Source organism: Sycon ciliatum, chromosome 4 (assembly GCF_964019385.1).
Source record: "Sycon ciliatum chromosome 4, ocSycCili1.1, whole genome shotgun sequence".
Lineage (NCBI taxonomy): Eukaryota > Metazoa > Porifera > Calcarea > Leucosolenida > Sycettidae > Sycon > Sycon ciliatum.
In genome coordinates, this window is record NC_088646.1 from 14,086,306 (window position 1) to 14,098,314 (window position 12,009).

Consider the following 12,009-nt stretch of genomic DNA (forward strand, 5'->3'; position numbering starts at 1 on the left):
CCCTTTCTGTCAGCCAACTGAACGATTTTTTCGGTTTTTCGTCTTTTGTTGCCCTGCGCTCGCGCTGTGCGTGGGCGTCGCGCCATGCTGTCAACGAGTCGTCAAGTCGCAGATTCTACGACTACTTGACGTCTTCATGCACTGCACATGCGCTGAAACACGCAACACGCGCGAGAGTTGGTTAACGTGACGTAGCTATTTACTACAACGGACCCCAAGTAACCCCCCTCCCGTTGACCCTGCATACGCGCCTGCTTCAAAGGCTCGTCCTGCCAGCGCGGTTTCGTGCTCCATCACGACACTCTTCAACGACATCATCCAACACAGAAGAACCACGCACAAAAGGATTGCCTGCTCCCCGAATCTGTCTAGGCCGGACCAAGTCCATGTCTGAGTCCCAAACTACCCTTTGCCGATCCAGTGTAACAGGTGTGGGAGGAACAGGCGCAGGCAAATTTGTTGCCATACAGTGCAACACGTTTACGGTTAGAGAAGAAAGAGGGAAAAGTCTTAAAAATGTTGAAACAAATCCCGCCAAATAAGAACGAAAGCAAGATTCGTTGAAAGAGTATTTTTCCGTCAAGGTTAGACGAAGTTCCGTAAGATCTTCGTAACCTCGTTCCCGAACTACGAAAATTGTGTACGAAAATCGTTAGCAAAAGGTCTGAATTGACACTGATTATAGTGTATATCCAATCGCAAGCAAGCATAATTTAAACTCAATTCAAAAACAGAATTGAAAACCAAATACTCAGTAACGCCTACTGGTATCTCAAAATAAATTTGCACGTGACTAGCTGCCGCTTAAATTGACCAAAAAACTGAGGGTTAGGATTGAGGGGTACATTTCTCTTATTAGGACTTCACTGTGTCACTAACCTGCGTGACAATGATATTGCAGTGAGCTCCACGACCTGATGCAATGGCATCATCCAGAATGAACTGGGGCAACTAAAAATAACAACAAAGTAGAAGGATATGGAATAGTCAGAACACTAAATCCCAATAGTGATGCCAAAATACAGTCAACCTTGTGGATAATGGCAATCGAAATGCGTTGTTATTTACAAGTTGTTGCTTTCCGTGAAGTTGAAAGGATGGAGTCAAATGACTATTATAGGCCATTCACACGACGTCCAAACTCACTTTTATCATTCACACGACGTCCAAACTCACTTTTATCGTATCGTTTCCAAGGATATTTACTCGGATACGATAAACTTGGACACACGCGTGCAACTGATTTTTGTATCTTGACCGAGGCCCTTTTGCTCACGACTATCTTTGCATGCCAGCAAAAGTATCGGTTGTTGAAAGTGCGTACTGCAAATGCAGTGCTTGAACAAAGGAAAATTCAAAATTTAACATTTCCCGGCATTTCTAGGAGGTCACTATGGATACATTGACGGTTGCAAAGTTTGCCCAGCACCGTGTGAACTGGATCACGGTTTCCCAGTGTTATCTTGGTCACACACGTGCAAGTGTTTACACGTCGTGTGAATGGCCTGTAAGGACTGAAGATAAATAATGTTGCATGCCACAATAGTACATAATGCAGGATCTAGAGAAGGTTCCCCAGTACGACATACATAGTTGTTGGGAAGGCCGTCGTGGCCATGTGTTTTTTTAGGATGTATTTACTATTTATTCAATATTTCCCTCAGGATGTGAAATATGAAATGTCTCAGAAATTCAGTTTATTTTGGAACGCAATTTCGCGTACATCTAGTGATTTAGCCTACAGTTAGTTCACGAGTTATTTCGTAGGTTGTTTGTTTCTTGTGTTGCACAGTGCAAGACAAGAATTTGCACAACTGCACAAGAGTATTGACGTTGACTCTCAAAATGATTCTTGGTCGCATTTTGTTTGTTTCTTCTAAGTTTTGACAAAGGGACATGTATTTTCGTTTTGTCTTTTCTCGCAGTGTTTCCTTTCATTTCTAAGCCGCGACGCCGTCGCGTACTGCGGTACGACGGGTCACGTGCTGCCAACCTACTGCATTCTTTATTCACCAGTTTTCACGGCTACACTGCATGCATTGTATAATGACTCATGATTATTTTTTGCTCTGCGCTGAATCCCGTACTAGTGTAGTGTAGGGGTTTTTCAGAGTTTGTTTGTTTTCGATGAGGCTCGGCAAGTTCGGTTCTTCGAAGAGAAAGGGTTGTTTTTTGTTGTTTGCGAAATATCTATTTTACTACCACGAAGTGTTCCCGTTGCGTGTGAGAACCTGCATGACAAATTGGTAGCAGAGGATAGTTGTCAAGTAGTGGTTCCTTCACCAAGCGCAGTGTGGTAGTGAGTAGCATTTCGGCTTTTCGCTGGACAACATGGATCTTGAGGAGTGCAAGAAGGCGAAGGCCAAGGCCAAGTTCCATGTCACACGAAATCGAAACTTGTTGCTCAGCTGGATCTACGAAGAGGATGCGACCTCGAAAGAGATCAAGAGGTTGTTGGATGACGTGACTGAGAGTGTTCACAACGCTGTGGATGTGTGTCTAAAACTGGTAACTCGGTACGCAGAATTAGGACTACCCACAGAAAAAGTGCACGAGGAGATAGAGGTCATCAACGTCGACTACAGCGATGCTGTCAGCAAGACCAGCGACGTGCTGGCAGAAATCAGCAAGAGGCCAAGTCGAGCCAGAACGGGTGAAAGTTCGCCAGCTTCCATCACCAGAGCCAAGAACATAAGATTAGTAAAGGCAATGTTGACGCAGAGCTTGGAGAATCCCAGAGCAAGTGGGAGGATGTTGACACCGCCACACTCTCCTAGCAAGGCCCTTGAGGAAAAACAGAACATGTGTGCTGAGAAGAGTCTCAGTCGTTTTGGGAATGTGTCTGCATCCAGTGTCAGCCAGAGTGCGACTGTTGAGGGGACTACCCAGCCACCTGCCGTTTCCTCGGGAGCACCTCTGGGAGCAAATGCATCGGCACTCCCCCTGGGAACTCCAAGTGGTGACCATCATGATAGACAGGACGAATCGCTTGCGGCTGACACGGCAAGCGTCAGTGACAGCCAGCCAATTGTGTCGTCGTCAAGTGCAACCATGGCAACCAATGTGAGTACAGACAAGTCACGCACGATTAAGGTGTCCTTTCCGGTCTCTTTGTCGTCTGTACCTACATTACCGTTTACGGCGGAGCTCTTGTCAAAAGTTCACCCGGTTGCCATGGCAACCGCCGAAACCATGGCGACACCGCTGGACATTGGTCATCAGTCTGCAGGGAGTAACCAGGCAAGTGGCATTGCTCAGTCTGGCGCGCAGCAGGCACCGGTATCTACGTCGGCAGCTTCGGCAAGAAATGTAATCACTGCCCCTAACCGTAGTTCAAGTGGGGTCAGTGTACCACCCAGAGCATTGTCGGCCACGACCATACTCGTGCAGTCAGCCCAGACGCAACCAACTCCTGCAGTGCAGCCTCCTCGTGGGACGCAACCAACTCCAGCTGTGCAGCCTCGTGCAGTTGCAAGTCATACTCTCTCGGCTTCTACACCTGCATTTGTGCCGGGATCAGGAAATTTGTACGTTCCACCGCCGACCCATTCTGGACATCCATTCTCATTTGGAACACCACCGGGTTTCTTGTCGGCACCCGACTTCCCGACGCACGTCTTGCCGAATCAGTCTGGAATAATGTCTACACCACCAGCGACCCAACCGGTCATGCAACAAATACCAGTTGGTCAGCCGGGTCACGCGTCACACCATGAAGATTATGGTCGTGTGCAGCCGAGCAGTCTTCCAGTTGCCATGACTTCGCCGAGTGGTCTACCAGTGCAAGCGAGTAGTTCTGGTAGAATCGAGTTGTACCGACATTTAGAGAAAGTGTCAATTCCAACATTCAAGGGCGACAAGCGGCAATATGAGACGTGGAAGGCGGCGTTTGAGATGTGCATTGGCTGCGCTAACATTCCGGATGGGCTGAAGTTATTGCAGCTCCGAAAATACCTCGCGGGCGATGCACTACGGTCTATCGACACTCTTGGCTACTCGGCCGAGGCGTATGAGGCAGCACGACGTAGGCTGGAACGCAAGTTCGGTGGTCAGCGACGTCTAGTTGCAGTGCATCTAGAAGCCCTTGAGAAGTTCCCAGCGATGAGATCTGCAAACGCCCAGGAGTTGGAGCGTTTTGCGGAGCTACTCGATGTCGCTGTGGTGAATTTGAAGGCGAGTGGTCAGACACAGGAGTTGGCTAACGGGACATTTTATGTCCGGCTAACACAGAAGCTGGGGGTGTCTCTTCTGCTGAGCTACCAGAAGTGGATACACCAGACAAGCACCTCTGAATCTGTCGAAGCGCTTCTGCAATGGGTGGAGCTGGAAAGCGAGTTCCAAGTACGAGCCCAGGAGACGATCCAAGGTATCTCCACGGCAACTCCAGTAGGGTCCACTCAAACAGCAAAGAGTCACCCGCTGAAGGGTCAGGCCAGTCATGGTGGAGTGAAGCATCAGGCATTCTTCGCTGACAAGCCCAAGAAGGCCCAGAGCAGCAGCAGTTGCCCGATCTGCACGAAGGTCCATCCCGTTTGGAAATGCCTAGAGTATCGGAAGCTGTCAATTGCAGAGCGTTGGCAGAAGGCCCGGACGCTCAAGCTTTGCTACCGTTGCCTTAACTCTGGTCATTTGGGAAATAACTGTCCCAGGTCGCAGCCCTGTGGTGCCGACGGTTGTACAGAGACCCACAAGGCGTTGCTGCACGGAAAGTCTAGTGCTACTACAGACTCGAATGGAGCCTCACAGAAGCCAGTGCTCCAGTCTAGCGCCTCCACGGAGGGGGGGGGGGGGGGTGACACCAGTTCCATGGCCACATATATGAGTAGTGTCGGCGTTAGAGCTGTCGCACTGCGAACCGTTCCCGTCATACTTCGCCACGGCAACAAGAATGTCACGGTCAACGCGCTGCTGGACGACGGCAGCACGCAGTCTTACCTTAATTGCGACGTTGCAGCACAGCTAGAGCTTAGCGCTCCCACACAAGAAGTGTCAGTGAGCACGCTGAACGGCCGCATCGAGACCCTAGAGACCATGCCAGTCGACTGCCACATCGAGAGTCTGGATGGCAGATTTATCACACAGTTCTCTGCTCTGACTGCCAAGAATGTCACCGGTGACCTTACACCTCATGATTGGTCGGTAGATCAGACACGGTATCCGCACCTCAACGGCATCGAGTTTCCGCAATGCCAGAAGAAGCGAGTAGAAGCGCTGATCGGCCTTGACCACGCTAGTCTCCACAGGTGCATGGAGGAAGTCTATGGTGAGGCTCATGAGCCATTCGCACGCAGAACGCCACTCGGGTGGACATGCGTTGGCAGGAGCACCAGACCGCAACAGACGACAAATTTCACACGCACGTACTTCGGAAAGGACGTCGACCTGAATGCACTGGTGAGAAGGATGTGGGAGGTGGGGGAACTTCCCCAGTTGTACAAATTCTGTGCAGATGATCAAGCCGTTTTTGATCAGACGGTCCAGTCGATGACCTACAAGAACTGAAGGTACCAGGTTTCGGAGCCGTGGATCAAGAGACCACCTCCGGACAACTACAGTCGAGAAACTGCAATGAAGCGGCTCATCGCAGTAGAGAGACGCCTGGCGAAGGAGCCAGACGTCGCTGAGGAATACCGAACCGTGATTCGCCGTCACTTAGAACAAGGGTATATCAGCAAGATCAGCAACGCAAGTGATGGCGACGGCTGGTATCTGCCGCACTTTGCTGTTGTACGACCTGGGGCTACATCCACAAAGGTGCGTGTGGTCTTTGATGCAGCAGCAAAGACGAAAGGCAAGTGTCTGAATGACTACATCAGCACTGGGCCCAAACTACAACGGGACCTCACCGACGTTCTCCTGCGGTTTCGGCGACACCCAAACGCACTGGTAGCCGACGTGGCAGAGATGTATCTACAAATCGAGTTGGAAGAGGATGACCGACAGTTCCATCGATTTCTTTGGCGAGAAGATACGGAGGACCAACCGGCCGTTTACCAGTACAATAGAGTGGTGTTCGGGATCAATACATCTCCATTCTTAGCTCAACTGGTCTCGCAAGAGCATGCGCGGCGGAACCAGGAGGAGTTTCCTATGGCAGCAGAAACCGTGTTGAAGTCCACGTACATGGACGATTCAATGGACTCGACAAAGTCAACAGAGCTAGCGATTCAGCTGTACCACGAGCTTATGGCGCTGTGGGGTCTCGCTGGAATGCATGTGCGAAAATGGATTTCCAACAATGTTGAGGTGCTCGCCGAAGTCCCCGAGGAGGACCGAGCCAAGGAAGTGGACCTCGCTAATGGAATCCTGCCGACGACCAAGACTCTCGGAGTTAAGTGGCGAGCAGAGGAAGACGAGTTCCTGATTCATGTCAAGCCGCCATCAGACATTGTCACCAAGAGAGCTTTCTTGAAGAACCTAGCCACATTGTTTGATCCGATCGGATTCGTACTGCCATTCACCATAGTTGGTTGGATGTTGTTCCAGAAGATGTGGCTAGCAGGTGCTGACTGGGACGACTCTCTGCCGCCAGAGCTAGGCGCAGAGGCGCAAAAGTGGTGTGCCGACATGGATGCACTCCAGGATGTCCGAGTTCACCGGTGTCTTCAACGCGATGAAGAGGTGGTGGAGACTCAGCTACAGGTATTCTGCGATGCCTCGCAAGATGCATATGGAGCAGTCGCTTATCTCTGTCATGTGTACCAGGATGGTACGAGGTCCAGTAGATTCGTCATGGCTTGAGCCAAAGTGGCGCCGTTATCAGCTGTTAGCATCCCCTGACTCGAGCTAATGGGAGCAGTCATCGGATGTCGTCTTGGTGTGTCCGTAGCCAAGACACCGCCATTGCAATGGAGAATGTCGTGTTCTGGAGTGACAGCATGGATGTCCAAGTGGTGGAAAAAGTACCCGGATCTCAGTGTCGGTGACATCGTCCTCGTTGTGTCAGCTGATACCCCCCGTGGCAGGTGGCCTCTTGGACGGGTGTTGGAGGTCTACCCTGGTTCTGACGGCAGAGTGCGTGTCGCTAAGCTCCAGGTCGGAGGCAAGCAGGTAACTAGGTCAGTTGTACGGCTATGTCCGGTTGTGAAAGGCTGACAGTCCGTACGCACGTTTTAGATGGACTTATCGCCATCTTTAGTCAGTTCGATCTCTTTTCTCATTTTACTCATTCTTTGATACGGATGTATCAAGGAGGGGGGTATGTTGGGAAGGCCGTCGTGGCCATGTGTTTTTTTAGGATGTATTTACTATTTATTCAATATTTCCCTCAGGATGTGAAATATGAAATGTCTCAGAAATTCAGTTTATTTTGGAACGCAATTTCGCGTACATGTAGTGATTTAGCCTACAGTTAGTTCACGAGTTATTTCGTAGGTTGTTTGTTTCTTGTGTTGCACAGTGCAAGACAAGAATTTGCACAACTGCACAAGAGTATTGACGTTGACTCTCAAAATGATTCTTGGTCGCATTTTGTTTGTTTCTTCTAAGTTTTGACAAAGGGACATGTATTTTCGTTTTGTCTTTTCTCGCAGTGTTTCCTTTCATTTCTAAGCCGCGACGCCGTCGCGTACTGCGGTACGACGGGTCACGTGCTGCCAACCTACTGCATTCTTTATTCACCAGTTTTCACGGCTACACTGCATGCATTGTATAATGACTCATGATTATTTTTTGCTCTGCGCTGAATCCCGTACTAGTGTAATGTAGGGGTTTTTCAGAGTTTGTTTGTTTTCGATGAGGCTCGGCAAGTTCGGTTCTTCGAAGAGAAAGGGTTGTTTTTTGTTGTTTGCGAAATATCTATTTTACTACCACGAAGTGTTCCCGTTGCGTGTGAGAACCTGCATGACAATAGTTGTGTTTCCTTTTAAGAAAACATAACAGTATGTATGTTGACTGAGAAAGTGGTGGACATCACGCAACTGCATCATAAATTACTATGTATGTTGTTAAAACAAAAGAGACAGCAGCACCCCCTGAAAACTGATATACCTGCGTTGTTTTACCACAGCCAGTTGCACCTCGCACAATGACGACACGGTTTGAACGTATGGCCTGCAGAATGTCAACGGCTACATTGGCAATAGGTAGTTCTTGACGCTTACTAATCCGCTGTAGAGAAGACAAAATGAGAATACATGCACACAGACAATAATTTCAAGAGCTACGCACACTAGTATGTCCGTGTGGTGACATGACTACTAATGCATACTAGTAATAGCAAGAGTCCACAAAGCAGCAGCTCTACTCGCTTTGATATACGGCAGATTTTTCTTGACATCAAAAACTACATAATCATTAGTCACTGACGAGTCCACAAAGGATGAAACAGTTCTGTCCGCAGATTGAGTAATCATTAGTCATGTACAGAGGTAGTGTTCATGACTTGGAAAACTAACTCGCTCACATGGCCAAGTGCTGAAGCGTTGTAAAAAAGAAAGAAAAAAGTTACTGGTTAGGATTCGCAGTGTCTTTAGCCAGTTTAGGAATGGGTGCGTCCACCTGACCGGTCTTCATTCCCTTAAAGGTAATAATATAGACACAGATATAGTATCGAATTCCCCTTTCTCTCTTTTAGCATTTTCCAAACAGCAATTTAGGTGGGCGTTGTCGTGATAGATCTAGTATACCTCCTGCAAAGCTGGGTCTGAAGCTTGTGCTTGCTGTTGGCGTTGATAAAGATCATCACTGAGCGCTTGACCAACAAGATCCTGCATAAGAACACATAAAAAGAAACAAAAAGAGGGGGGAGGGGAGCTATCAAAATAGGGAAGTGCCATACGCCTTTTCACTAAACTAAAATAGGCTAAGCCAAGCTAATTCCTGGTGTACTGTGCAGCTTGGGCACTCCAGTTTCTCATGCGCCTCACATTCACACCAAAAATTCAACTTTTAGTTCAGGTTGCTATGAGCACGCGTGTGGATGCATGATTTACCTCATGCATTTAAACATAATAGAAATCCTCAAAAGTGCAACTATTCGGTCACGATTTTCTACTAGTACCTCATGATGCATGTGACACTCATGGGCTTGAGCTGCCCAGTACAGCAGGAATTTCCCGGGGAGCTTGAGTGACTGTTGCATTCCTTGCTGATTTGTTGCTGTCGCTAGATCTTCTTTCTTGTCAGGTGGCACTGTTGTTCAGCAAGTGGTGTTTCGTGGTGGCTTCATTCAAGTTTCTGTGAGGGCAGGGATTATTCCCAAGTAATTTTGGGGCCGGAAGCTTAGTGCAAAGGCATGTCGCGGCACTCCATGTAAGCTTCCTTACCATAGGGTTGGGTTCTGCGAGTGTAGAGTCGCTGAAAAGTTCAAGATTTGAATACTTCCCTAAGTGAGTTTTAGCAGATAACTTTATTCAGACCACTTGTTGGGAATTGGGACATGACCTAGCAGCCTATGGCGGTGGTCTAACCCTAATTTCAGGATGGGCGCTCGTTGGAAAGATAGTGACAGGAGGGATACAGATCTTGGTATGGCCCCCTGCCTTCGGGCATGTACCGGTCGCTGCATCACAGAGTATCCACTTGAGTTCTTCTAACATATTCCTCGTACCATTCAAACTTGACTTGTATCCATCGCAGAAAGCTGGTTTTTCTTGCACACCAAATTCTAAGGACCATCTAGTATCTCCAAGATTCTGTAGTCAGAAGCGGCTGAATAGGCCTGTGGCTTTTGAGTGATGGACACCAAAGGGCTCAGAAGCAGTTGGATTGATTCCAGGGGCAGAGGAAAAATAAGTTACATCCATTAAAGGGGCACTCCGGGAATTTTTTCAGTAGTGTGTTCTCTTCATGGGGGCCTCATATGGTCTCCAAGGAATGGGGAATCGCAAAAACTAGACCCAAAAAGTCGATATATGAAGCCTGGGAGGGCCAAGTTTGTCTCCTCCGCGGAGGGTTTTGATGACGTCACGTGTGATTAGTATTCAAATTCCCTGCATTTGAAGGTGTTAGTTGTTTGAATTTTCTGGTGATGAAGAACGATGTTTGGTCGACATTCCCAAGCTTGACAACTGCGGCCATACTCCAAGGAACCTGAGGGGCCTCCTCAGGTGCCCCTGGTAGAAGTGCAGCGTGATGAAGGCCAGGAGATTGGAGGAGACGACTTCACTGGTCGACAATGAAGACGATTGGTGTTCCTGCCAGAAATGCGGAGTGATGCAGAGGGCAGTCGATTGCCTTTGCTGTCGAGAGAGCGACGGAGCTGTCAGCATTGACAGCGCTTTGACATGCATTACGCATCACCCCGACTTCCCGTCAGCTTGTCTAAACACTTACCAGCTCCTCGTCCGATCCCTCCTCCTGCTCGCGTTTTCGCTTGAGGTAAAGTGATTCCTTTCGAGGTGTTGTTTTCGGTGTGGAACTAGACTTTGCAGACACGCCTGAACTCGAAAATAACGTTGGCACTGCACCCTCCACGCGACGAGCTCGCTTTTTTCCTGACTGGCTGCTCATCGCTCCGCTAGCCACAAATTCGCTCATCAGATCGCGTTGAAAGCAGGTCGGTTCAAAGTGGGCTGAACACAAACGATCCCACTTTATTGGCTCAAAGAGCTTGTGCGTTTTCCCACCGGCGACTCGAGCTGCTCTGCCCATGATTTTGACACACGAAAGACGCAACTCAGCGTCGTGGGGAAACGTAAACCACATGAAATGTGTGCATGCCTCATCCTTCGGATCGTTTGAACAGCCGGGAGCACAGCACCTCCGCATGACAGACAGGAAATCTGAAGCTGGCACATCGACGACATGAAAGAAACAAACTTGACAACTACCCTGCAGCGCTTCACCTCGACAGTTTCAGCAGTGTTCCCATTCAAGCTCCGGGAGCGCGATTGAGCTCCTAGTCACACGTGACGTCATCAAAACCGTCCGCGGAGGAGACAAACTTAGCCCTCCCTGGCTTCATATATCGACTTTTTAGGTCTAGTTTTCGCGATTCCCCATTCCTTGGGGGCCATCCGAAGCCCCCATGAAGAGAACACACTACCAAAAAAATAACCGGAGTGCCCCTTTAACAGGGGAAGTTCACCCTAAAATGAAAACTTCACAACCTGTAGCGAAAAATGCACTGATTCCAACGGTGAAGGTCCCAGGTTGATCGGAGCAGCCGTTCCCGATTTATACCAGCTTGAAGTTTGCACTAAATTTGGTGACATCATGATGACGTCATTAAGTTGCCCAGACTAGGCCGGATTTATGACGTCAGAGAGATAGACTTTGTATGGGAGTAGATGGGGAAATTTCAGCATTTCGGCTCTCCATTGTCCCAAAGAAGTCGGATCTTTTTCAAACTTCGGTATGGGACATATGACACCCTACCGGTACCCCGCCTGGAAAACATTCTGGTATGAAAATCATTGTTTCAGAGAAACGAGAAAGAAACTGGTTTTTCCCCATCTACTCCCATACAAACTTCCCCTTTAAGTAGCAGTAGGATTGATTATAGGATTGATCATAGGGACCCAAACATAAGGCAGGGAAAGATGAGCAGCCCATCACGGCTTTCGTGAAGGCTGCACGCATGAACGTGAAGAAAGGAGAATAGAGAATATGAGGGTGTGTGTGGGGGGGGGGGGGTGAAAGCTAAGCCTATATACGTACTGGCGTTGACATGGCCAACTTCTCTTGTAAACTTTCATCTTGACGTCCAGTCCAGGGATTAAAGCCGATGGTAGGTGGCTCCCATATCACGACACCATCTCTGTCACCACGTGGTGCTCCCATGCTGCTTTCTGGCGCAATGATACGAGTTACTTCACCATCAGCTGTCTATGAAGGAAACATGAATGGAAAAGAATAATTTTCTTGACGACAAAATGCAATGAGACCAATGAACAACACAGACTTCAGGCTCTTTCCAATTAACATTTCCACAGCACTTTCATTGCCTTCTTTGGTAGACAGCAGTTCGCGACAGTTACCAATTACATGTACATATATCACCATTTCGGCAAAAAACCGAAGGTTGTGAGTTTTGAAAACGACTTTAGGTGACCCTTTTCTGTTTTC

At 48.5% G+C, this 12,009-nt stretch overlaps 1 protein-coding gene across 1 annotated transcript in view; it reads right to left on the reverse strand.

Annotated features, from left to right (window-relative positions):
• The window catches only part of LOC135814609 (ATP-dependent RNA helicase A-like), a 97,063-nt gene that overhangs the window by 52,505 nt on the left and 32,549 nt on the right, over positions 1-12,009 (reverse strand). The window contains exons 10-13 of the mRNA XM_065327762.1: positions 11,602-11,769; positions 8,628-8,708; positions 7,990-8,109; positions 880-951 (exon numbers count right to left, since the gene is read on the reverse strand). Of these exons, the coding sequence (XP_065183834.1) occupies positions 880-951; positions 7,990-8,109; positions 8,628-8,708; positions 11,602-11,769 (441 nt within the window). The remainder of the gene's footprint in view (positions 1-879; positions 952-7,989; positions 8,110-8,627; positions 8,709-11,601; positions 11,770-12,009) is intronic.